At 44.2% G+C, this 25,539-nt stretch overlaps 2 protein-coding genes across 4 annotated transcripts in view; one reads left to right on the top strand and one right to left on the bottom strand.

Moving 5' to 3' along the window:
* Positions 1 to 25,539, bottom strand: part of SPON1 (spondin 1) — a 1,148,287-nt gene that overhangs the window by 738,269 nt on the left and 384,479 nt on the right. For all 3 annotated transcript variants that reach the window (XM_077288119.1, XM_077288120.1, XM_077288121.1), the window contains one exon: positions 13,927 to 14,075. In XM_077288119.1, coding sequence (XP_077144234.1) covers positions 13,927 to 14,075 — 149 coding nt within the window. The remainder of the gene's footprint in view (positions 1 to 13,926; positions 14,076 to 25,539) is intronic.
* On the top strand, positions 643 to 3,252 carry LOC143806994 (uncharacterized). The gene is made up of 5 exons (XM_077288118.1): positions 643 to 677; positions 785 to 871; positions 972 to 1,185; positions 1,279 to 1,438; positions 1,550 to 3,252. Exons 1-5 carry the CDS (start codon positions 654 to 656, stop codon positions 2,565 to 2,567), a joined length of 1,503 nt encoding a protein of 500 aa, XP_077144233.1. The 5' UTR covers positions 643 to 653; the 3' UTR covers positions 2,568 to 3,252.

The following is a 25,539-nucleotide window of genomic DNA, read 5'->3' as shown; positions in this document are numbered from 1 at the left end:
GACACAGCCGCTGCCCACCAGGACCACAGCTAAAGAGCTAGAAGTAAGTTTTGAAGACCCCAATCTGCTACTTCAATGTGTCGAGCAGATTGCAAGTGTGTCTTTAACTTACAGAACCACCAGGACACAGCCGCTGCCCACCAGGACACAGCCGCTGCCCACCAGGACACAGCCACTGCCCACCAGGACACAGCCGCTGCCCACCAGGACCACAGCTAAAGAGCTAGAAGTAAGTTTTGAAGACCCCAATCTGCTACTTCAATGTGTCGAGCAGATTGCAAGTGTGTCTTTAACTTACAGAACCACCAGGACACAGCCGCTGCCCACCAGGACACAGCCGCTGCCCACCAGGACACAGCCACTGCCCACCAGGACACAGCCGCTGCCCACCAGGACACAGCCACTGCCCACCAGGACACAGCCGCTGCCCACCAGGACACAGCCACTGCCCACCAGGACCACAAAACGATGTCCTCTTCTGACAGCCCTCCTCCACAGCAACAGCGTGTATCGGTAAGTTAACACAAATTTTTTTTTTTTTTTTAAATTTCTTTAAATTAAATTTTTATGGATAACTACATGCATACATTATGTTTCAACAGGAAGCTGAATCAGATGAGGAGCTGTCAGAAGGGGGCGAGACGGGTGGAGAGATGCAAGTGGAGGAGGAACCAAGTGTAAGTAGTGGTGAAACAGTTGCTTCGCACATCACACTGCACCATACACAAAACAGATTACTAAACACCTGCCTACCTTAACTGAGAATTTGTTTCCTTCATTTCAGGCTGCTGCTGCTGCTCCTGCTGCTGCCGCTGAAGGCTCTCCCAGACAGTCCCAGAGTCGGCGGACTCGTCGCCACGGTCGGCCATCAGTGAGTTTTTTTTTTGGGGGGGAGGGGGATTCTATTGGTACTTTAGTATTTCAGTGTACTAATTTGTTTGTTTTCCTTTTTTTTTTTTTTTTTGACACAGGCTTCACAGCGTGCTCCCGCAGAAGAGGAGGATGATGATGATGACATTGACATCGATTGTCTCATCGAGGAGGTTCGCGAGCGGGAGCCGCTGTGGAACATGGCTGACCGCAGGCATGCTGATACCGGTGTCACCCGTCGGCTCTGGGACGAAGTGTGTCGCAACCTGTTTCCAAGGCGGGAGAGCCTTCATCCTCAGCAGCAGAGCAAACTAGGTAAGTATTCACTTTCCAGTGATGTTTTGAGCTGACTGTAATGTATTGCATTTACCAATTTTTGGTTTTTTCTTTTGATTCTTGTCTTCACAGTTGGAAAGATTAGGAAGCGGTGGCGGTCACTGAGGGATCGCTTTAAGAGGGAATTCAATGATGAGATGAAGGCCCCGAGTGGCTCTGCAGGAAGGAAGAGGAGCAAATATAAATATGGCCAGGCCCTCTCCTTCCTGAGGCGAACAATGCTAAGCAGAGTGTAAGTATTCTACAGCCCACTAATAACCATGTTAACCTGTCTACTTAGTTTGCTTTCAGTCAGGGCTTTTTCATTCCAATGTATTAATTTCATTTGTTTTTTCTTTCACAGCACCTTCTCCAGCCACCGGGCGCCTGCATCTTCCTCTGCGCCCTCTGGAGCGATCCCTCCTGAGTCCGCCACTGAGGGCCACGTCGGTAGGCCCCACACCTCTGTCCCCTCCTCTGACCCCTCTGTCCTCTCCTCTGACCCCTCTGTCCCCTCCACTTCATCCGCCCCAAGCAGTGGAGCATTATTGCAGGCTTCATTGCTCGCATCTGATGCTGAACAGTTAGCGTTCCCTTTACCCCACCCCTCTGATCCTGCCACCTCGACACCACCATTAGGTTCGTGGCGGCAGCGCCAGAGGGGTCAGGAAAGGAGCTATGCTCCTGAGTTCTTACACCTGAATGCATCCTTCCAAGGCTCTTTCAAAATTTTGGGAGAGCAAGTGACTGCTGGTTTCAACATGGTGCAATCACGCATCAGTGAAACAAGCCAGGAAACCAGCAGTCGCTTGGATAGGCTGCATTCAGCTGTAAGTCCCGATCCGGCCAACCTTTTTTTCCAATCCATGCTCATGAGCATGGAGAAGCTTTCTTTTGAGCAACAGATGCGGGTAATGAATACCTGCCATAATGCTGCACTGCAGGCCATTAATGATTCGACCCACACACCTCACCGCACCTCCACTCCAATTCCACACCAGGCCCCATTTCCACACCATACCCCCCATTACCAAACCCAGCCCCAATACCCACACCAGCAGCATTACCAAACCCAGCTCCAATCCCCACACCAGCACCATTACCAAACCCCACGCCACTCCCACTACCCTACCCAGTCACAATACCCGACCCAGTCCCCACAACAATCCCGGCCCCTAGACCAAATTACTTCCCCAATGTTTTCCTTACTGAACTTTTCTCTTCCACCTACCCCAACACCACCCCCCTCTGGTCAGCCTCTTGGTTTAACCCCCACTTCCACTGCACCCCAAACAAGTAGGGTTTCCCCACCTATCGACGTGGTCCAACCTTCCGGCACATCCTCCTCTCATATCTCCACCCAACACTTTGAAAATTTGTAAAGTGTGTAAATAAGATTCTAAAAAATGTTCTAATTTTTCTATAAAAATGTTGGAAAATATATATATATTTTTTTTGCAAAACAAAAAAAAAAAAAAAAAAAAGAGTTAAAATAAAATTCGGATTACAATTCTACTCTTTGTGTGTGTGTGGATTTATTAAGGTAATATAATAAAAAAAGGTTTAATAAAAACAAACACCAGACATGTAAAGGGTATAACATAATGGTTTTACTAGCAAGAAAACCACGCTTTTGGGCCTTTTTTTTTGGGGGGGGGGCAGAAACACTTTTTTTACATAACCAAAACACATGGGAAACAGGTTACACATGGGAAACAGGTTACACAATCATGTCTTGCCACGGGATCCGCCCGACAGGTGAGACAAAATAATCGGCAAACTGGTCCCTCATCCTTGTAACTGAACTTGTAGAGCGAACCGAGCTGCTGCGGTAGTCCCACAAGGTGGTCTCCAACTCTTCATCATCCAAAGAAACGGGCTCCTTTGACAGGACAAAGTTGTGGAGCACCACACAGGCTTTAACTACCTCGTCTATAGTTGTTGTTTTCAGCTTGATAGCCGTCAGCAGAACTCGCCACTTCGCCGTCAATATGCCAAAGGAACACTCCACTACTCTTCGTGCTCTAGTAAGCCGGTAATTAAAGACCCGCTTGGTATGGTTTAAGTTCCGGCTACTGTACGGTTTCAGTAGGTGCAGCGACAGTTGAAAGGCTTCATCACCTACAAAGACATATTCCAGGGCTGGGTCATTTGTTCCTGGCAGTGGTCTGGCTGGCGGGAAATCGTAGCTCTCTCCATAAAGGCAACGACCCATCGGAGAGTTTTTAAACACTTGCGAATCGTTGGACCGTCCATACGCTCCAATGTCCACGGCAAGGAACCTGCAGTTGGCGTCTGCAATAGCCATAAGGACGATGGAGAAATACTTCTTATAATTATAATACTCCGATCCTGTTCCTGCCGGTTTCGCAATCCTTATGTGTTTCCCGTCAACTGCACCCACACAATTAGGGAAATTGCAAATTTGCTGAAACTCTTCAGCACTTCGCAACCAGATTTCCGTGGATGGTTGGGGGATATACTCTGGTTGCAAAGTGGTCCAAACAGCCCGACATGTGTCCTTCACTATTCCAGAGATAGTTGAAATGCCCAGCCTGAACTGATAATGGAGCGAAGTCATAGATTCACCCGTAGCTAGGAAACTTTATAAAAAAAAAAAAAAAAAAAAATGTTAAAAATTGTTTGTCTGTGCAATTTTTTATAATATGGCACTGTTAATTTTTTTTAAAATGACAGGAGACCCAATAAAACCAGCATGAATCCGGTGTAAAAAAACAGTGGAATGTCCGCCAAGAAAACCCAAATTACATGCTGCAGAAAATAGTGCGCAATATGTCAGCGCAGTATTGTCTGCAGCATGTAATATAACATTCAAAATGACCAATGACAGGAAAAAAGCAGTTGCATGTCATCAAACCCAAAAAACCCCCCAAAAAAAAAACTGCAGAAAATGCAACGCAATATTTCAGCGCAGTATTTTCTGCAGTCTGTTATCTAACATTCAATATGAGCAATGACATTTAAATAAAGCAGTTGAATGTCCGCCAAGAAAACACAAACTACATGCTGCAGAAAATAGTGCGCAATATGTCAGCGCAGTATTGTCTGCAGCATGTAATATAACATTCAAAATGACCAATGACAGGAAAAAAGCAGTTGCATGTCATCAAACCCAAAAAAACCAAAAAAAAAAAAAACTGCAGAAAATGCAACGCAATATTTCAGCACAGTATTTTCTGCAGTCTGTTAACATTCAATATCAGCAATGACATTTAAATAAAGCAGTTGAATGTCCGCCAAGAAAACCAAAACTACATGCTGCAGAAAATAGTGCGCAATATGCCAGCGCAGTATTTTCTGCAGCATGTAATATAACATTCAATATCAGCAATGAAATAAAAAAAAGAGGCTTACCGCAGGGTCACCATCAGCCGCTCCGCCGGTGTGATGGCAAGCCTCATCCTTGTATCCTGTCTTCGGATGACATCCTCCAGTTTTGCAAGCAAAAAATCAAAATGTTCAATCCTCATCCGCACGTAGTTGTGGAATTTGTGTGGATTGTGCCGCAACTCCAGGTACAGAGTGGACTGGACACCCCGGGTCATCCGTAGTTGATTAATCGGATGAATCCACATTCGTCTTCGTCTCCGTTGCTGCAGAAGCATCCTACGCCTTTCCGCTGCCGCCTCCTTCTCCCGCACTATGATATCCAGGCGATTTGTCTCAAAGATAACGTCGGTAACCAAACTAGCAATCCTCCCAAGAACACCTTCCATCGCTGCCACAAAACTAAAACCCACAAAGATGGGCTGTAAATACAGTACTATATAGTTTTTCAAATTTTCCAGTAGCCAATCAAATTTTGGGAGCCTCCCCTTTTAAAAACGGATCCGTCGGAAAAACGGATACAACGGATGGTAAAACGGATACAACGTATGCAACGCATCCAGTATTTTCGACGGAAACGTTTAGCGGATTTGCGACGGATCCGTCGAAATGCTGGATGCGTGGCATACGTTTGTCACCGTTTTTCAATTTTTTGACGCATCCGTTTTTTCGGCAAAAAAACGGATTTGCGACGTAATGCAGTAAACGCTAGTGTGAAACTAGCCTTACATGACTAGGTTATTTTTCATCTAAGTGGTGAAAAAAAATTCCAAACTTTGCTAAAAAAAAAAAAATATTGTGCTACTTTCCGATACCCGGAGTGTCTCCATTTTTCATGATCTGGGGTCGGGTGAGGGCTTATTTTTTGCGTGCCGAGCTGGCGTTTCTAAAGATAACATTTCAGTGCATATACGTTCTTTTGATCGCACGTTATTGCATTTTAATGCAATGTTGCGGCGACCAAAAAAACGTAATTCTGGCATTTCAAATTTTTTTCTCACTACGCCGTTTAGCGATCAGGTTAATGCTTTTTTTATTGATTGATCAGGCGATTCTGAACGTGGCGATACCAAATATATGTAGGTTTGATTTTTTTTTTTTATTGATTTATTTTGAATGGGGCGAAAAGGGGGTGATTTAAACTTTTATATTTTTTTCACTTTTTTTTTTTTACACTTTTTTTTTTTTTTTTTTTTTTTACTTTTGCCATGCTTCAATAGCCTCCATAGGAGGCTAGGAGCTGGTACCACTCGATCGGCTCTGCTACATAGCAGTGATCTGATGTTCGCTGCTATGTAGCAGAAAATCAGGTGTGCCGTGAGCGCCGACCACAGGGTGGCGCTCACAGCTACCGGGGATCAGTAACAATAGAGGTCTCACGGACCTCTATGGTTACTATTCAGAAGCATCGCCGACCTCCTATCATGTGATGGGGGTCGGTGATGCGATCATTTCCGGCCGCCCGGCCGGAAGCAGTGGTTAAATGCCTCTGTCAGCGTTTGACAGCGGCATTTAACTAGTTAATAGCGGCAAGTGAATCGTGATTTCACTCGCCGCTATTGCGGGCACATGTCAGCTGTTCAAAACAGCTGACATGTCCCGGCTTTGATGTGGGCTCACCGCCGAAGCCCGCATCAAAGAGGGGCTTCTGACCTCGGACGTACTATCCTGTCTGAGGTCAGAAAGAGGTTAAGCTGTTCCTCCAACCGGTCTAACCAGACCATTAACGACCTAGCAGTGCAGTTTCCTGTCCCTGAAGTGCAAATCCTCTCTTTTGTGGTGCTGTCATGGGAGACCAAATAAAGCTGCATTATCAGTTTTACCACACATTGAATGGCATAATAAAAAAACAATTCCTGAATTGCTGAATTTTGTTAACTCTGCCTCCCAAGAATTGGAATAGAAAGCAATCAAAAAGTTATCTGCCCAAAAAACTTAAACTAGTCTTGCATAAAACAAGCCCTCGCATGACTTTGTCGCCAGATATACAGGAAAATTATAGCCAAAATATGGTGATAAAATACTGCACTGCTAAATATGTGGCCTTTATTTTTTTTGAGGTTTGCTAAATAGTGCTGTATGTAAGTAGAGTAAGGCCGACGTCACACTAGCGAGTTTTACGGACGTATGAGCGCAGAAAATACATCTGAAAAATACGCATAACACACGGCCCAACAATTCTCTATGGCCCGGCGCCCAGCAGCTCCCGTCAGCCGTATTTTACGGATCTGTATTATACGGTCTTCTACGGCCGTAGAAAATCGCAGCATGCTGCGTTTGTCACCGTATTGCGCAAAAAAATTGCCAATGAAAGTCTATGGGGGCGAGAAAAATACGGATTACACACGGACCAGCAGTGTGACTTGCGAGAAATATGCAGCGGTGTTCTATAGAAAAGCCGGTAATTCAATTGCCGGCTTTTCATTTCTCCTTCACAAACCCGACAGGATATGAGACATGGTTTACATACAGTAAACCATCTCGTATGCCTTTATTTTTTTGCATATTCCACACTACTAATGTTAGTAGTGTGTATGTGCAAAATTTGGGCATTGTAGCTTGTAAAATAAAGGGTTAAATTGCGGAAAAAATTGGTGTGGGCTCCCGCGCAATTTTCTCCACCAGAGTGGTAAAGCTAGTGACTGAGAGAAGATATTAATAGCCTAGAGAGGGTCCATGGTTATTGGCCCCCCCTGGCTAAAAACATCTGCCCCCAGCCACCCCAGAAAAGGCACATCTGGAAGATGTGCTTATTCTGTCAGTTGGCCACTCTCTTCCCACTCCTGTGTAGCGGTGGGATATAGGGTAATGAAGGGTTAATGTCACCTTGCTATTGTAAGGCGACATTAAGCCAGATTAATAATGGAGAGGTGTCAATTATGACACCTATCCATTATTAATCCAATTGTTTGAAAGGGTTAAAACACACACACACATGATTTAAAAGTATTTTAATGAAATAAACACAGCGGTTGTTTTAATATTTTATTGCTCTCTCAATCCATTTGCAGACCCTCGCTTGGCAAAACAATAAATGCACAAGATACATACCCCTCTGTTGAACCGTCACGTCCCACGAGGTAATCCATCTGAAGGGGTTAAAATAATTTACAAGCAGGAGCCCTGCAAATGCAGCTGTGCTCGTGCTTGTAATTCCCCGGCGAATTAAGGAAATGTAGGTCATTGACCTACATTTCCTTCAGTCGCGGTGATGTGCCCCCTGGTGGATGTCCTCATATGACCTGGAGCGTGGGAAAAAGTTCCCAGGCTGCAGTTCATGAGAACATCCAGCAGGGGCGCATCACCGCGACTGAATGTAAGTATAGATCACTCTGCTTTCCTTTCAGCACCCGGGGATTACAGGCACGAGCGAGTGGTTTAGCGCAGCTCATGCCTGTAATATTAGTTAACCCCTTCAGATGGGATTACCTCGTGGGACGTGATAGGACATCAGAAGGTATGTATATTGTGTGTTTATTATTTTGCCAAGCGAGGGTGTTGCTGATGGATTGAGAGAGCAATAAATTATTAAAACAACCTGTCTGTTTCTTTCATTAAAATACTTTTTAATCATGTGTGTGTGTGTGTTTTAACCCTTTCAGACAAATGGATTAATAATGGATAGGTGTCATAATTGACGCCTCTCCATAATTAATCTGGCTTAATTTCACCTTACAATAGCAAGGTGGCATTAACCCTTCATTACCCCATATCCCACCACTACAGGGAGTGGGAAGAGAGTGGCCAAGTGCCAGAATAGGTGCATCTTCCAGATGTGCCTTTTCTGGGGTGGCTGGGGGCAGATGTTTTTAGCCACGGGGGGGCCAATAACCATGGACCCTCTCCTGGCTATTAATATCTGCCCTCAGTCACTGGCTTTACCACTCTGGCGGAGAAAATTGCGCGGGAGCCCACACCAATTTTTTTCCGCCATTTAACCCTTTATTTTAGCAGCTACAGCGCCCAAATTTTGCATACACACACTACTAACATTAGTAGTGTGGAATATGCAAAAAAAAAGGGGATATGAGATGGTTTACTGTATGTAAACCATGTCTCATATCCTGTCGGTTTTAGGCAGGAGAAATGAAAAGTCGGCAATTGAATTACTGACTTTTCACTAACACCGCTCTTTTCACTAACACCGCTGCGTATTTCTCGCAAGTCACACTGCTGGTCCGTGTGGAATCCGTATTTTTCTCGCCCCCATAGACTTTCATTGGCGTATTATTTGCGCAATACGCTGACAAACGCAGCATGCTGCGATTTTGTACGGCCGTAGAACACCGTATATTACGGATCCATAATATACGGCTGATAGGACGAGACCCATTGAGAAGCATTGTGCCGTATGTTATGCGAGTTTCACGCACGTAGTTTCTGCGCTCTTACGTCCGTAAAACTCGCATGTGTGACGGTGGCCTTAGGGCAGAGGTCCCCAACCTTTTTTGCACCAGGGACCGGCTTTAAGCAAGACCAGTTTTCCATGGCCCGGTGGGGCAGGGGCGGGGCTTTGGTCATATGGGGGTGGGGTTATGGAGGGATGGAGCTTAGTGCATACTTATCATATAATTATGACATTTATAATGAGAATGTGATTCAACTTACCATAGGTTCAGAATGAGTGGGAGCACCATGCTTGTTTCCCTGGTGCTCTGCACCATTATTGCCCCATAGCTGTGCCATATAGTGCTCTGCACCATTATTGCCCCATAGCTGTGCCATACAGTGCCCTGCACCGTTTATTATTGCCCCAAGCTGTGCCATACAGTGCTCTGCACCGTTCATAATTGCCCCATAGCTGTGCCATATAGTGCTCTGCACCGTTCATAATTGCCCCATAGCTGTGCCATATAGTGTTCTGCACCATTATTGCCCCATAGCTGTGCCATACAGTGCTCTGCACCATTATTGCCCCATAGCTGTGCCATATAGTGCTCTGCACCATTATTGCCCCATAGCTGTGCCATACAGTGCTCTGCACCGTTTATTATTGCCCCATAGCTGTGCCATACAGTGCTCTGCACCGTTCATAATTGCCCCATAGCTGTGTCATATAGTGCTCTGCACCGTTCATAATTGCCCCATAGCTGTGCCATATAGTGTTCTGCACCATTATTGCCCCATAGCTGTGCCATACAGTGTTCTGCACCATTATTGCCCCATAGCTGTGCCATACAGTGCTCTGCACCATTATTGCCCCATAGCTGTGCCATACAGTGCTCTGCACCGTTTATTATTGCCCCATAGCTGTGCTGCTGCAATAAAAATAATAAATGACATACTCACCTTTCTTGCTTGCTGCTCCTTGGCGTCCCGTCCCGGCGTCTCTCCGCACTGACTGATCAGGCAGAGGGCGCCGCGCACACTATATGTGTCATCGCGCCCTCTGACCTGCACAGTCAGTGAGGAGAGACGCCGGGAAGATGGAGACAGCGCCCGGCGTGTGGAACGCGGACAGGTGAATATGTAATACTCACCTGCTCCCGGCGTCCCGCTCCTTCCCCCGGACAGCTGGTCTCCGGGTGCCGCAGCCTCTTCCTCTGTCAGCGGTCACCGGCACCGCTGATTAGAGAAATGAATAGGCGGCTCCGCCCCTATGGGAGGTGGAGCCGCCTATTCATTTCTCTAATGAGCGGTCCCACGTGACCGCTGAACAGCTGCTGCACCCGGAGACCGTGGGACGGGCAGGGGGAGCGTCAGGATCACCGGGACTAGGTAAGTATGCCTCAGCGCCCTCTCCCCCTCACCCGCCGACCCCACCGCCGACCGTGACTCGAGTATAAGCCGAGGGGGCACTTTCAGCCCAAAAATTTGGGCTGAAAATCTCGGCTTATACTCGAGTATATACGGTAGCTGTCAGCGGCGCCGTGGACCGGCTGAAAAACTCCAATGGCCCGGTCCTGGTCCGCGGACCGGCGGTTGGGGACCTCTGCCTTAGGGAGTACCATGGGGGGCCGAGTCACAACATTTCTATCCCTGAAACATCTATCTATGCACATGGTCTGAGCCACGACAGCTTCCAACAACTCAGGAGTTTCATAATGGGCAGCACAGTGGCACAGTGGTTAGCACTGCAGCTTTGCAGCGCTTGAGTCCTGGGTTCAAACCCCCCCAAGGACAACATCTGCAAAGAGTTTGTATGTTATCTCCGTGTTTGCGTGGGTTTCCTCCGGGTTCTCCAGTTTCCTCCCAAATTCAAAAGATATACTGATAGGGAATTTAGATTTTGAGCCCCATCGGGGACAGCAATGATAATGTGTGCAAACTGTAAAGCGCTGCGGAATATGTTAGCGCTATATAAAGATTATTATTATTATTATTATTATTATTATTATAAAGCTCAAATGCATCTTTTAATCATTCAGTTAGACCCTGACAAATCTTACTCCTAAGAGCAGGATCATCCATCGAGGTGTCAGTGGCCCATCTATAGAACTCTGAGCAGAATTCCTCTGCCGGTGTGGGTCCGCCTGCAGGAGCTTATGTAGCTTAGACAAAGCAAAGGAGACACAGTCTGGATCATCATACATGAGGCCTAGAGCCTAAAAAAAAAGCATCAACTGACCAGAGAGACCGTGAGTATGATGGAAGTGAAAAAGCCCAAGAATGAGCATCTCTTTGAAGGAGAGAAATAGCAATCCCAACCCATTGCTCCTCACGCCCAGATGAACAAGAAAGAAGCCTAAAAATAAAGCTTGCAGGATTCACGGAACACAATAAATGTATCCAGTCCCCCAGAAAACAGGGAGAGTCACCATAGATTGTGGTTAACAATCTGCTGTTCTGAGTCCTATATTCCAGGTCTGGCAGTTAAAGAGACAGACCCTGGAAATGTTTGGCAAGGAATGCAACGGGATCCATACCAAAATTCAAAATGTTGGGCTGGTGAAAATGTCACGCTGTGATGGTTTTTGGTAAAGACTGGGGGCCGCAAACTGTCCCTGGAACTGGGGCCCTAACTATCCCTGTCCAGGAGGTACTCTTGAAGGTAGAGAGGCCCGCGTCTCCGACCTTACACAGCTCCTGTTAAACCCTAATCTGTTCCTTCCCCCACCCCATGAGGTATAAGACAGAAATATAATGTTAACGAGACACAAAGACAAATCAGGGATAACAGAAAACCTCTATCATACAAAATCACTAACCAACGATAGGAAGGAGGATAAGGACTTTTAGGCCATGTGCACACGTTCAGGATTTATAGCGTTTTTTCCGCGTTTTTTCGCTATAAAAACGTGATAAAAACGCAAAAAAAACCCTAACATATGCCTCCTATTATTTACAGTGTATTCCGCATTTTTTGTGCAAATGTTGCGATTATTTCCGCGAAAAAATCGCATCGCGGAAAAAAAAGCAACATGTTCATTAAAAATGCGGAATTGCGGGGATTCCGCACACCTAGGAGTCCATTGATCTGCTTACTTCCCGCACGGGGCTGTGCACACCATGCGGGAAGTAAGCAGATTATGTGCGGTTGGTACCCAGGGTGGAGGAGAGAAGACTCTCCTCCACGCACTGGGCACCATATAATTGGTAAAAAAAAAGAATTAAAATAAAAAATAGTCCTATACTCACCCTCGATGTCTTCCCGCCTCACCGCTGCATGCTGCCGCTTCGGTTCCTATAGCTGCTGTGTGGTGAAGGACCTGCCGATGACGTCACTGTCTTGTGATTGGTCGTGAGCGGTCATGTGACCGCTCACGTGACCGCTCACATGACCGCGACGTCATGGAAGGTCCTGCGCGCACACACCAGCTATAGGAAGAGGAACGGACGCCGCTGATGAGATGTCTGGGTGAGTATAACCATTTTTTTTATTATTTTTAAACATTCTATCTTTTAATATAGATGCTGCATAAGCTGCATCTATAGTAAAAAGTTGGTCACACTTGTCAAACAGTATGTTTGACAAGTGTGACCAACCTGTCAGTCAGTTTTCCAAGTGATGCTACAGATCGCTTGGAAAACTTTAGCATTCTGCAAGCTAATTACGCTTGCTGAATGCTAAAAAAAACCGCGAAAAAAATGGAAAAAACGCAAAAAAAAATGCGGATTTCTTGCAGAAAATTTCCGGTTTTCTTCAGGAAATTTCTGCAAGAAATCCGGACGTGTGCACATACCCTTACAACAACTCTACTTCAACCACTTATCTTTAGCACACAGCACAGGAAGATAAATCTTTCACCAGCAGGGACAAGAATGACTGGCCAGTCTATATACGAAAAGGAAATAACCAGATCAGAAGCAGCTGAAATGGAGCTGCATGTTTTTGACCAGCATCAGCACTAGAAGAAACTAAATCCATTTAATATGGAACACAAATCACACCATCTCTAAAGAAGTCCTGAAATTCATTACGCGATATCATCGTCTAACTCCAAGCCTTCCAAGGAAAGTGACACTCATGTCAGCTACACGGGAGTATGATCCATGGCTTGGATTAAGCCTACCTACACCTAATGAGCTGGTATAATTTTTGCTTTTTAGACTAAACTACTTTAACCCCTTAATGAGCGGAGCTTTTTTCGGTTTTGCGTTTTCGTTTTTGCTCCCCTCGTTCACAGAGCCATAACTTTTTTATTTTTCCATCAATATCGCCATATGAGGTCTTATTTTTTGCGAGACAAGTTGTACTTTTGAACGACATCATTGATTTTACCTTGTTGTGTACTAAAAAACAGGAAAAAAATTCCAAGTGAGTGAAATTGCAAAAAAGTGCAATCATACACTTGTTTTTTGTTTGGATTTTTTGCTAGGTACACTAAATGCTAAAACTGTCCTTCCATTATGATTCTCCAGGTCATTACGAGTTCATAGACACCAAATATGTCTAGGTTCTTTTTTTATCTAAGTGGTGAAAGAAAAAAAAATTCCAAAATTTGCTAAAAAAAAAAAAAAACCTGCAATTTTCCGATACCCGTAGCGTCTCCATTTTTCGTGATCTGGGGTTGGGTGAGGGCTTATTTTTTGTGCTCCGAGCTAATATTTTTAATGATACCACTTTTGTGCAGATATATTCTTTTGATCGACCATTATTGTATTTTAATGCAATGTCGCGGCAACAAAAAAAAAACACGTAATTCTGGTGTTTCGATTGTTTTCTCGCCACGCCGTTTTGTGATCAGGTTAATCCTTTTTTATTGATATATTGGGAGATTCAGATAGATAGATAGATAGATAGATAGATAGATAGATAGATAGATAGATAGATAGATAGATAGACAGACAGACCCCTCTGGAGTGTCGTTTATGATTGTTCCACTTGTCCTGCTCAGACTTATAAGGAAGTATGACTAATGCCTGAAATGAGGAAACAAACTGTAAACATAGTTAAATCTTCCTATCATAGTTAAATCTTCCAATGATATTGATCAACATTGATGTGCTTACCTTTTGCCGTATTTCTTCTTCCATTTTGACTGGTGAACCCAACTCTGCCACTTGTTTTACTCCTTCACTAGCATATCCCCCATATTCCCAGAGAACATATTCCTTAGAATGTGACCCACCAATAATTGCAGACCAGTGATTGGCTCTTCCTGTAGAGAATAAACAAGAACACATACTAGTTGCAACTCAATATATGGGGTAAGATTGATGAAGCAAAGCAAAGAATAATTCATTTGAATGTAAAATCAAATACCACCTGTAAACAAGGAAAAAATCTATTTAAGGGGTTTTCCACAAAAAAAAAAAAAATAAATCTTTACCTATCCTTAGGATTGATCATTAATATTAGATTGGTGGAGGTTTGACACTGGTCAAGTCTACCAACTAGATTTCACCAGGTCTCGACGGATGAAACAGTGTATTTAGTGGCACAGTGCAGCTCTGTCACACTATTTAGTGCACATTGTCTAACTCTGCAGATATACTCTGGTGTTCACATACGAGCGATGGTCTACAGTTGAAAAAAAATATTCTGCTGACGTAAGTATGTTTGATGATTTTACCCAAATGAAAGGAGCCGATTCAAGATTTGAATTAAAAAATATGCAATAGGTCATTTTTTTTCATAAATGAGAAATGTTTGATTAAAGGTTTTAACCCCTTAAGGACCACCAATACATCTTTTAACTGACCTGATGCATAAGAGAATAGCATCCCCACACAGGTGACAATCCAGCAGCTGTCAGCTGTACACTATAGCTGACAACTTGCTACATCAGCCACACCATCAGTGTTGGCACCATCCATATCTGTTTAACCACTTAGATGCTGCTATCAATAGTGACCACATCATATAATACTAATAATTTTATTTATATAGCGCCAACATATTCCGCAGCACTTTACATTATAGAGGGGACTTGCACAGACAATACACTCCCTGACAGATGTTATGTCGCGTATCCATGTTATGTAAATAAAAGCTTATAACCTGACGTTAAATGCATCCATTGGTTGTATAAATTATTCTTTTGAAAGCTGAAACCCTCCGAAATGTGGTTTAGGTTAAGAAAATAAATTGGCATCAATGCAGAAATATTGATCAGTTAATGCACACAGAATGGTCAGATTTTGGCAAGACAAACGTTTTGTTGCCTGGTCATATAATTATTATTATACATTTTTATAGCGCCATTTATTCCATGGCACTTTACATGTGAATACCGGGCAAATATAGACAAATACATTAAACATGAGCAAAAAACAAGGCACACAGGTACATAAGGAGGGAGGACCCTGCCCGCGAGGGCTCACAGTCTGCAGGGGATGGGTGAGGATACACTAGGAGAGGGTAGAGCTGGTTGTGCGACGGTTCAGTAGGTTGAGGATCACTGCAGGCTGTAGGCTTGTCGGAAGAGGTGAGTCTTCAGGTTCTTTTTGAAGGTTTCTATGGTAGGCGAGAGTCTGATGTGTTGGGGTAGAGAGTTCCAGAGTATGGGGGAAGCACGGAAGAAATCTTGGATGCGGTTGTCGGAAGAAGAGATGAGAGGGGAGTAGAGAAGGAGGTCTTGAGAGGATCAGAGGTAGGTACCGGGAGACCATGTCACAGATGTTTGGCGGAGATAGGTTGTGGATGGCTTTGTATGTCATTGTGAGGGTTTTGAACTGGAGTCTCTGGGCAATAGGAAGCCAGTGAAGGGCTTGGGATAGGGGATAGGCTGGGGAATAGCGGGGAGACAGGTAGATTAGTCGGCAGCAGAGTTTAGGATGGATTGGAGTGGTGCCAGAGTGCTAGAGGGGAGTCCAGAGAGTAGGAGGTTGCAGTAGTCAAGGCGAAAGATGATAAGGGCATGCACTAGTGTTTTTGTGGTGTTGCGGTCAAGGAATGTGCGGATCCGAGAAATATTTTTGAGTTTGAGACGGCAGGAGGAGGCAAGGGCTTGGATATGTGGCTTGAAAGTGACGGCAGAGTCGAGGATCAACCCGAGGCACCGGGCGTGTGTGACTGGGGTAAGTGAGCAAGAATTGACATTGATGGATAGGTCTGGTGAAGGGGTAGACTAAGATGGGGGAAAGATGATGAATTCAGTTTTGTACATGTTCAGTTTTAGAAAGTGAGCAGAAAAGAAGGCTGAAACAGCAGACAGACAGTGCGGGATTTTGGTAAGGAGGTGAGGTCAGGTCCGGATAGGTAGATCTGTGTCATCGGTGTAGAGATGGTACTGCATACCATGGGATTCTATGAGCTGTCCAAGGCCGAAGGTGTAGATGGAGAAGAGTAGTGCTCCTAGAACAGAGCTTTGAGGAACACCGACAGACAAGGGGCGAAGTGAGGAGGTGGTGTGGGGGAGGGAGACACTGAATGTTCGGTCTGTCAGATATGACGAGATCCAGGATAGGGCCAAGTCTGTGATGATGAGAGGATCTGTAACAGAAGGGAGTGGTCCGCTGTGTGGAAGGCAGAAGACAGGTCCAGGAGAAGGAGGACAGAGTAGTGTTGCTTGCTCCTGGCAGTTATTAGGTCATTGGTGACTCTAGTAAGGGCAGTTTCAGTTGAGTGATGGGGTCGGAAGCCAGATTGTAACTGATCAAAGAGGGAGCAGGAGGAGAGGTGGGAGGACAGTTCATAGACCTGAGACAGGGACAAGGGGGAATCCTCTACGTCTGGAGGAAAGAAGGTTTAAGCTTAACAACAGACGTGGGTTCTTTACTGTAAGAGCAGTGAGACTATGGAACTCTCTGCCGTATGATGTTGTAATGAGTGATTCATTACTTAAATTTAAGAGGGGACTGGATGCCTTTCTTGAAAAGTATAATGTTACATGTTATATATATTAGATTCCTTGATAGAGCATTGATCCAGGGAACAAGTCTGATTGCCGTATGTGGAGTCGGGAAGGAATTTTTTTTCCCCAATGTGGAGCTTACTCTTTGCCACATGGGTTTTTTTTTTTGCCTTCCTCTGGATCAACATGTTAGGGCATGTTAGGTTAGGCTATGGCTTGAACTAGATGGACTAAAAGTCTTCCTTCAACCTTAATAACTATGTTACTATGTAAGATGGACATGTTGTTGCAGCAATTTGGAGGCATAAGGGAGAAGAGATATCGGGCGATAGCTAGACACAGAGGATGATTAATAAAATGTTTTACAATATTCACTCTATTCTAAAGAACTTGAATTTCCTGCAGTCCTATGTAAACAAAATATTATAATCTAGCTTACACCTAACCTAGGTGTGCAACATTTGTATATGCACCGCTTTAGCTACATGTATGAAAGTAATCAGCTTCTGCATTACGTAGAATACATCCACACAGTCTGTTTATATGATAACATGAGTTTAGTAAAAACAGGAAATATTTTCCACCTCATTTTCCCAATAGATATCATTTAATTACATGTAAATTATACTGAATTCCCACACAGTCATTATATGACAGAATTCCAAGCAGATGACTACGGTTATCGTCATTAAAGGGAAATGCATCTAAAATATACTGAGATAGGCATGGATAGATAGATTGATAAATGTTAGATATATAGCTAGATACAGGGGTTGGACAAAATAATGGAAACACCTGGAAACATCAACAAAAGTTAGTTTAATATGGTGTAGGTCCACCTTTTGCGGCGATTACAGCCTCAATTCCCCGAGGTATGGATTCATACAGGGTATGAATTGTTTCCAAAGGAATTTTATCCCATTCTGCAGTTAAAACACCCTAAAACACAATGGCAGCTGATATTGACGTCTTACTTGAATCTTTATAATCGACCATAAATGCTCAATAATGTCGAGGTCTGGGGATTGTCGGGGCCAGATGAGATGCTCAACTTCATTAGAATGTTCCTCGTGCCTGCTTTAACGATTCTAGCTGTATGAATTGGTGCATTATCATCCTGAAAGATGGCGTTCCCCTCCGGGAACAGTGCTTGAACCATTGGATGTACTTGGTCGCCCAAAATGCCTAAATAATCTTGGCTGATAATTCTTCCATGAAGGGATATCACTGGCCCGGCAGATCTCCATGAAATAGCACCCCAGATCATCACAGAACCTCCACCATGTTTTACGGTTGGGAGAAGGCAGTCTGGATGGAATGCTTCTTTTGGCTGTCTCCAAATGTACACTCGGCCGGAGGTCGGAAATAGGGTAAACGATGATTCATCTGAGAATATCACATGTTTCCACTGCTCGAGGGACCAATTTTGGAGGTTTCTACACCACTCTAAATGCTTGGAAACATTTGTCATTGAGAGCAGCGGTTTTCTAACTGCAGCTCTTCCGTGGAATCCAGATTTGTGCAGCTCCCAACTAACAATTTTTGTGGAAACTGGGTTCTGTAGGTGTTCATTAAGCTCAGCAGTGATTTTTGGAGCTGTTGTCTTGCGATCCTCTCTCACAATTCGCTTTAGAGTCGGATGGTCTCTCTCTGTCAATTTCGACTTTTGGCCGGACCTGTGCTTTGCTGTGGATGTTTTTCCTTCTCTTTTAAACGCAGTCATTACTTTGGAGACAGTACCTCTTGACACGCAAAGCATTCAGGCACTTTCTGGTACACTATCGCCTGCCATACGAGCACCAACAATTTGGCCTCTTTGAAAATCCGAGAGGTCTGCCATTGGTATCAGTTTCTCATCAATGTTCTTACAATTATGAAAAACTTAACTTACATACACATATCACATAACACAAATAATCAGCTGAAAAACATTACCATATGTCACGGTTTGAATGTTTATAATATGTTCGAAGATTATGATGCCAAAACATTAGGTGTTTCCATTATTTTGTCCAACCCCTGTACTTCAGAAGGGACTGCCATGGGGGTTTGTGTCACTCCATTAAAGTTTTTCTTTAAACCTATAAAGATAACATGGAGCAATATATATTTCAAGTGCAGAACAGATTAATTGATTGAAGGACAAATGATAATGATATTGATAGATATTTTACAATATTCATCTTTCATCCTCCATGTCCTTTTTGACTCTCCCTCACATAAAGCACAGTATCCTGCAATTAAGTTTATATCATCCTATAATTTTTGTCTTTTTTTAGATCCATTTATCTGTTAATTGCAGAGTGTGCCCCAGGACCCCCTGTCCTTTTTATTTCCACTCACATGCATCTCTGGTTCAGTCGCAATGTATCCTGTGCAGCTGACAGTAGAGTGTACATCCCCGTTGGTGTCCTTGACACTGATGCTGCATATTTGCTTTACCTCTTTGCAGTGTAAGCTCTTAGCTACCACATCACGCCACGGGTGTTAACTCTAAAAATGTCAATTAGGACAGCACACTCGCATTAGTGGATGCACCAATTACATAAGGCTTGTATTAGAAGTGAGCCACATATTTCCAGGTACATTAATAATATGGTGTGAGCACCACAAACATGTGGTAACCCAGCAAGGAATGAAATAAGTCTGTATGACCACATCTTATTTATACTGCTGGTGCCAAGCCTTATTATTACATGTATATTAGGGGGGGGGGGGGGTCAGCCATGCCATGCCACCCTCGGGTGACACAAATATTGTCCTCTCAACATATTACAGGTTTGGTATGTATGGGAATAGCACCTAACATCATATTAAATATATTACCTCATGTCAAGCCCATCAGTGCCATGCATCATTGTGGCCTGCACCCATCTCTGGCTTTTAGTTATCCTAGTCCTGGAGTGGATACGCAATCTTGCACTCCAGAATGGCAGAAATACTCTGCAAAAAGATAAAGGGTTTCTTCCAAAAACAGTACCACCCTATCCACAGGTTTCAAGTGGAACTGCAGCCAACCTGTTTCATTTCAATAGATATAAGCTACAATACTGTGGACGGTGGTGGTGCAGTTTCTGGAAGTAAGCAGCCATGTTTTTCTGATGGTGGCCATAATGGCCTTTGGTTTTATAAAAAGAAGGAACAATGGGGTCAAATACCACTCCTGATGATGGCAAGGTATAACGACCAGAGATTTGTGCTTGTCCCCAGCTCACAATTTAGCTTAAGTGGTTGGTCAGGAAGCCTCCATATACTGGCATGTATGACCTAACGACCGCTATCGGCTGTACAGCCTGAGAAAACGAGACTGAGAGGGGTCTGGGCCATGTAGATGATAAAGGAACATCTAACCAACCACCATGCATTCTTCCTAATGTCCCAAAACTGGTAATTTTGGCCCTGATCCCAAGAATGCAATATAGTGCCCCCAAAACGGCCTCTCTGGGGATGGTTTTTCAAGTGTCCCATCATTTTTTGAGGGACTGGTATTGTGCCAGCATAATCAGGACTGTTGTCCCATACAAAAAGGAGTAGATAATGCACCCAGTCCTAGTTTGCATCCTCACCTGTGCTCAGTAAATGATTGGATAATTAGTGTGTGCATATAAAAAGAAACCCAGCACCACAGACCTTCACTTGAACTGCAACTTGAGCTCCGACATGCCAAAAATCCACCCTGCGACCAAAGCCTGGATTATCAAGAGGCTGAAGACCAGATCCACTGAAGAGGTGGCTGGCACCTTTAATATGTCTCAGTGTCAAGTACAAAGAATTAAAAAAAGATTTGAAGAGACTGGAGATGTGTTTGATAAGCCCAGGTTCTGGCAGACCCCGCAAAACAACTGATCAGGAGGAACGTTTGTTGGTTAGAAAATCCAAAGCAAGCCCCTCTTCCACTGCAGCAGAGCTCCAACAGGCCTGGTCACCTCAAGTCCCTGTGTCAACCAGAACAGGTTGTAGGATTCTGTCTCGAAATGGCCTCCATGGTCGAATCAGTGCCCAGCAGCCAGCACTAAGCAAAAGGTAAATAAAAAAATGTGTGGCATTTGCAAAGTCCCACAGCCTGCTAAACAGATGGATGCTGGAAAAGTGGCAGAAGGTGGATTTATCTGATGAATCTTCAGTAGAATTACACCACAGCTGCCACAAATACTGCAGGAGACATACTGGAGCCCGTATGGATCCAAAAAACACCCAGAAAACAGTTACATTTGGTGGTGGAAAGATCATGGTCTGGGGTTACATTCAGTATAGGGGTGGGCGAAACATTTGCAAGGTGGAAGGCAATATCAATAGCCTAAAATAATAAAAAAGTATTAGCTACCTCTTATATTCCAAATCATAAAAGGGGTCAAAATTGTGCAGCAATCTCAAACATCCATCTCTACAACAAAGTTCCTCCAGGCAAAAAAGATCAAGGTGCTCAAGGACTGGCCAGCCCAGTCACCAGACATGAACATCATTGAGCATGTTTGGGGTCGGATGAAAGAGGAAACTTGGAAGACAAAACCAAAGAATCTAGATGAACTATGGGAGGCATGTAAGACTGCATTCTGTCAGAATTTTCTCCACCGTCTCCTATCAGTTAGTGAAAAACAGACAGCACATTGATGGCATCCAAGTTCTGTCTGATTTTTTTTTCATTGACCCACAGATTTGTATTGCCAATTTTAATCTGACAATGGGATGAATATCGGACATGTCTCTGTGATTTTGCACGACTGCTCTGTCCACAAGAAATTACTGACATGTGAAAAGCTCCATAGAATATCACAGGTACAAGTATTATCCATAAAAAACAATGATAGCACTCGTACATGAAAAACTGACGTCTGTATGAGCTCTTACTGACACAATAGAAGCAGAGGGGTCCTACGTTTTGCACATAAGTTCCACCTGTCTGTTCCTAAAATACATAAGAGGATAAGACATTGTGATCCAGTTTTGGCCAAGCTCCTGATGAGGCGGCAGATGCCATCCTGAGGGATCTCCTCCCAGACCTGGACTAAAGCATCCGCCAACTCCTGGACAGTCTGTGGTGCAACGTGACATTGGTGGATGGAGCGAGACATGATGTTCCAGACGTGTTCAATCAGATTCAGGTCTGGGAAACGGGCAGGCCAGTCCATAGCTTTAATGCCTTCATCTTGCAGGAACTGCTGACACACTCCAGCCACATGAGGTCTGGCATTGTCCTGCATTAGGAGGAACCCAGGGCCAACCGCACCAGCAAATGGTCTCACAAGGGGTCTGAGGATCTCATCTCGGTACCTAATGGCAGTCAGGCTACCTCTGGTGAGCACATGGAGGGCTGTGCGGCCCTCCAAAGAAATGCCACCACACACCATTACTGACCCACTGCCAAACTGGACATGCTGAAGGATTTTGCAGGCTGTAGATCGCTCTCCACGGCGTCCCCAGACTGTCACGTCCATCACATGTGCTCAGTGTGAACCTGCTTTCATCTGTGAAGAACACAGGGCGCCAGTGGTGAATTTGCCAATCCTGGTGTTCTGTGGCAAATGCCAAGCGTCCTGCACGGTGTTGGGCTGTGAGCACAACCCCCATCTGTGCACTCAGACCATCCTCATGGAGTCATTTTTTATCTGTTTGTGCAGACACATGCACATTTGTGGCCTGCTGGAAGTAATTTGGCAGGGCTCTGGCAGTGTTGTTCCTTGCACAATGGCCGTGGTAGCGGTCCTAATGCTGGGCTGTTGCCCTCCTATGGCCCCCTCCACGTCTCCTGGTGTACTGGCCTGTCTTCCTGGTAACGCCTCCAGCCTCTGGACACTACGCTGACAAACACAGCAAACCTTCTTGCCACAACTCGCATTGATGTGCCATCCTGGACGAGCTGCACTACCTGAGCCACTTGTAGGTTGAGTCAGTCTCATGCTACCACAAGTGTGAAAGCACAACCAACATTCAAAAGTGACCAAAACATCAGCCAGATAGCATTGGTACGGAGATGTGGTCTGTGGTTCCCACCTGCAGAACCACTCATTTATTGAGGGTGTCTTGATAATTGTCAATAATTTCCATCTGTTGTCTATTCTATTTGCACAACAGCATGTGAAATTGATTGTCAATCAGTGTTGCTTCCTAAGTGGACAGTTTGATTTCACAGAAGTTTTATTTACTTGGAGTTATATTCTATTGTTTACGTGTTCCCTTTATTTTTTTGAGCAGTGTATAAACTATAGGATGTCTCAGATGACTGTTTTGTTATTTATAATGGTGATGGATAGATTTTTCTCTTGACTGTGCCCATTCAAATCTATGGTTACAAAAAAATAATCAGATGATGCATCCAATTTTTACTGCTGTTCCTGTAAAAAAACAGACAGCACACAGATGACAAGTGAGAAAAAAATTGTCCGACTTTTCTGCTGCGTCCAAAGCGCTGCTGTATATTGAACGCAGGTGAATCCGCATGTGGTCACTGAACCGTGCAGATTCACCGCGTCTAATACATTCTATTGGTGACATTTCTCTTGTGGTCACGAGCCACTCCACAAGAGATGGTGGTCTGGAGAGATGCGCTGCATGGCCGTGTCCGCAGGTGATCCACAGGCAACTATGGACACATAGTGGACATGGGATGTCTTGACATCCCATCCACTTTGCTGTACCATCCGGCCGCTGTGGGTTTGACGCTGCATAAGTACGCAGCGTCAAACTCGCAGCAATTTCTGATCGTGGGCACATACTGTACCCTCACAGTTTGTAATATGCTATTAACATACCATTGATTTCACTTTCTCAGTGCTCATAATGTCTTTATTCAGTTTGCATATAACCAATCACGAGCAAATGTTGTAGTAAGAACTGAGAGAAATTTAAATAAAAGAGGTTAGCTCATACTTGCATATGCATCACGTATGGAACGGTCACGTGACAAGTACAGAAAATATGTCGTTTGAATATGGCAGAAATTATGAGGATAAAATGCAACTTCCAGGCCACAAACTTATGTTTCAAATAACCGAACCTGTTCTTGTATCTGGGTGTATGTAGTAAGCGTGATTCTGTTCCCATATGCATGTCCTGAGCTCAGTTCTGTTTGTATATCAATGTGTTAAGCTCAGTTTTGCTCCCGTATCTATTTGGTAAGCTTGGTTGCTGTTTTGTGCAGTAGTATGAGGTAAGTTGTTTAATTCCCAGTGATGGGATAGTATGTCATATGTGATCGGTCGCACTCACAGGGGAAGCACGGCCAATCGCGGACTATCACAGCTGACATTCGGTACTATGTGCCAGGAGCGGTCACAGACCCCTCCCGGCACATTAACCCGCAGCACACCGCGATCAAACATGATCGCGGTGTTCTGGCGGTACAGGGAAGCATCGCGCAGGGAGGGGGCTCCCTGCATGCTTCCCTGAGACGATCGGTACAAGGCAATGTGCTCACCTTGTACCGAGCGTCTCCTCCCTGCAGGCCCCGGATCCAAAATGGCCGCAGGGCTACTTCGGGGTCCTGCAGGGAGGTGGCTTACCAAGTGCCTGCTCAGTGCAGGCGCTGGTAAGCCAGGATCAGGGCACGTCAGATCGCTGATCTGACACAGTGCTCAGCAAAGTGTCAGATTAGCGATCAGTCACTATACAGTGATGTCCCCCCTGGGACAAAGTTTAAAAAAAATTTTTTTAGATGTGTAAAGAAAAAAAAAAAAACTAAATAAAGAAAAAAAAATATTGTTCCCATAAATACATTTATTTATCTAAATAAAATAAAAAAAACAAAAAAGTACACATATTTAGTATTGTCGCGTCCGTAACGACCCGACCTATAAAACTGTCCCAATAGTTAACCCCTTCAGTGAACACCGTAAAAAAAGGGGCAAAAACAACGCTTTATTATCATACCGCCAAACAAAAAGTGGAATAATATTCAATCAAAAATACAGATATAAATAACCATGGTACCGCTGAAAAAGTAATCTTGTCCCGCAAAAAATGAGCCACCATACAGCATCATCAGTGAAAAAATAAAAAGTTACAGTCCTCACAATAAAGCAATGCAAACATAATTATTTTTTCTATAAAATAGTTTTTATCGTATAAAAGCGCTAAAACATAAAAAATGAAGTAAATGAGGTATCGCTGTAATCGTACTGACCTGAAGAATAAAACTGCTTTATCCATTTTACGAAATGTGGAACGGTATAAACACCCCCCCAAAAAAGAAATTCATGAATAGCTGGTCTTTGGTAATTCTGCGACACAAAACTCAGAATAAAAAGCGATCAAAAAATGTCACATGCCCGAAAAGGTTACCAATAAAAACGTCAACTCGCCCTGCAAAAAACAAGACCTCAAATGACTCTGTGGACCAAAATATGGAAAAATTATAGGTATCAAAATGTGGTAACGCAAAGAATATTTTTTGCAATAAAAAGAGTCTTTTAGTGTGTGACAGCTGCCAATCAAAAAAATTCGCTAAAAAACCTGCTATAAAGGTAAATCAAACCCCCCTTCATCACCCCCTTAGTTAGGGAAACATAAAAAAATAAAAAATCTATTTATTTCCATTTTCCCATTAGGGTTAGGGCTAGGGTTAGGGCTAGGGTTAGAGCTAGGGTTAGGGCTAGTGTTGGGGCTAGGGTTGGGGCTAGGGTTAGTGTTGGGGCTAGGGTTGGGGCTAGGGTTAGGGTTGGGGCTAGGGTTAGGGCTAAAGTTAGGGTTGGGGCTAAAGTTAGGGTTAGGGCTGGGGCTAAAGTTAGGGTTAGGGCTGGGGCTAAAATTAAGGATAGGGCTACAGTTAGGGTTGGGGCTAAAGTTAGCGTTGGGGCTAAATTTAGAGTTAGGGTTGGGGCTAAAGTTAGGG

Source organism: Ranitomeya variabilis, chromosome 2, assembly GCF_051348905.1.
Source record: "Ranitomeya variabilis isolate aRanVar5 chromosome 2, aRanVar5.hap1, whole genome shotgun sequence".
Taxonomy (NCBI): Eukaryota; Metazoa; Chordata; class Amphibia; order Anura; family Dendrobatidae; genus Ranitomeya; species Ranitomeya variabilis.
The sequence above is the reverse complement of the archived record's forward strand: the minus strand, read 5'-3'. Positions and strand labels throughout refer to the sequence as shown.

What these genes read in the sequence shown, in the direction of transcription:
- LOC143806994 (XM_077288118.1), top strand. Translation starts at nt 654, where the DNA reads ATGCAAGTGGAGGAGGAACCAAGT. An exon ending in GTCGCCACGGTCGGCCATCA is followed by an intron (nt 872 to 971) that starts GTGAGTTTTTTT and finishes TTTTTGACACAG; the next exon opens with GCTTCACAGCGTGCTCCCGC. An exon ending in CGAACAATGCTAAGCAGAGT is followed by an intron (nt 1,439 to 1,549) that starts GTAAGTATTCTA and finishes TTTCTTTCACAG; the next exon opens with CACCTTCTCCAGCCACCGGG.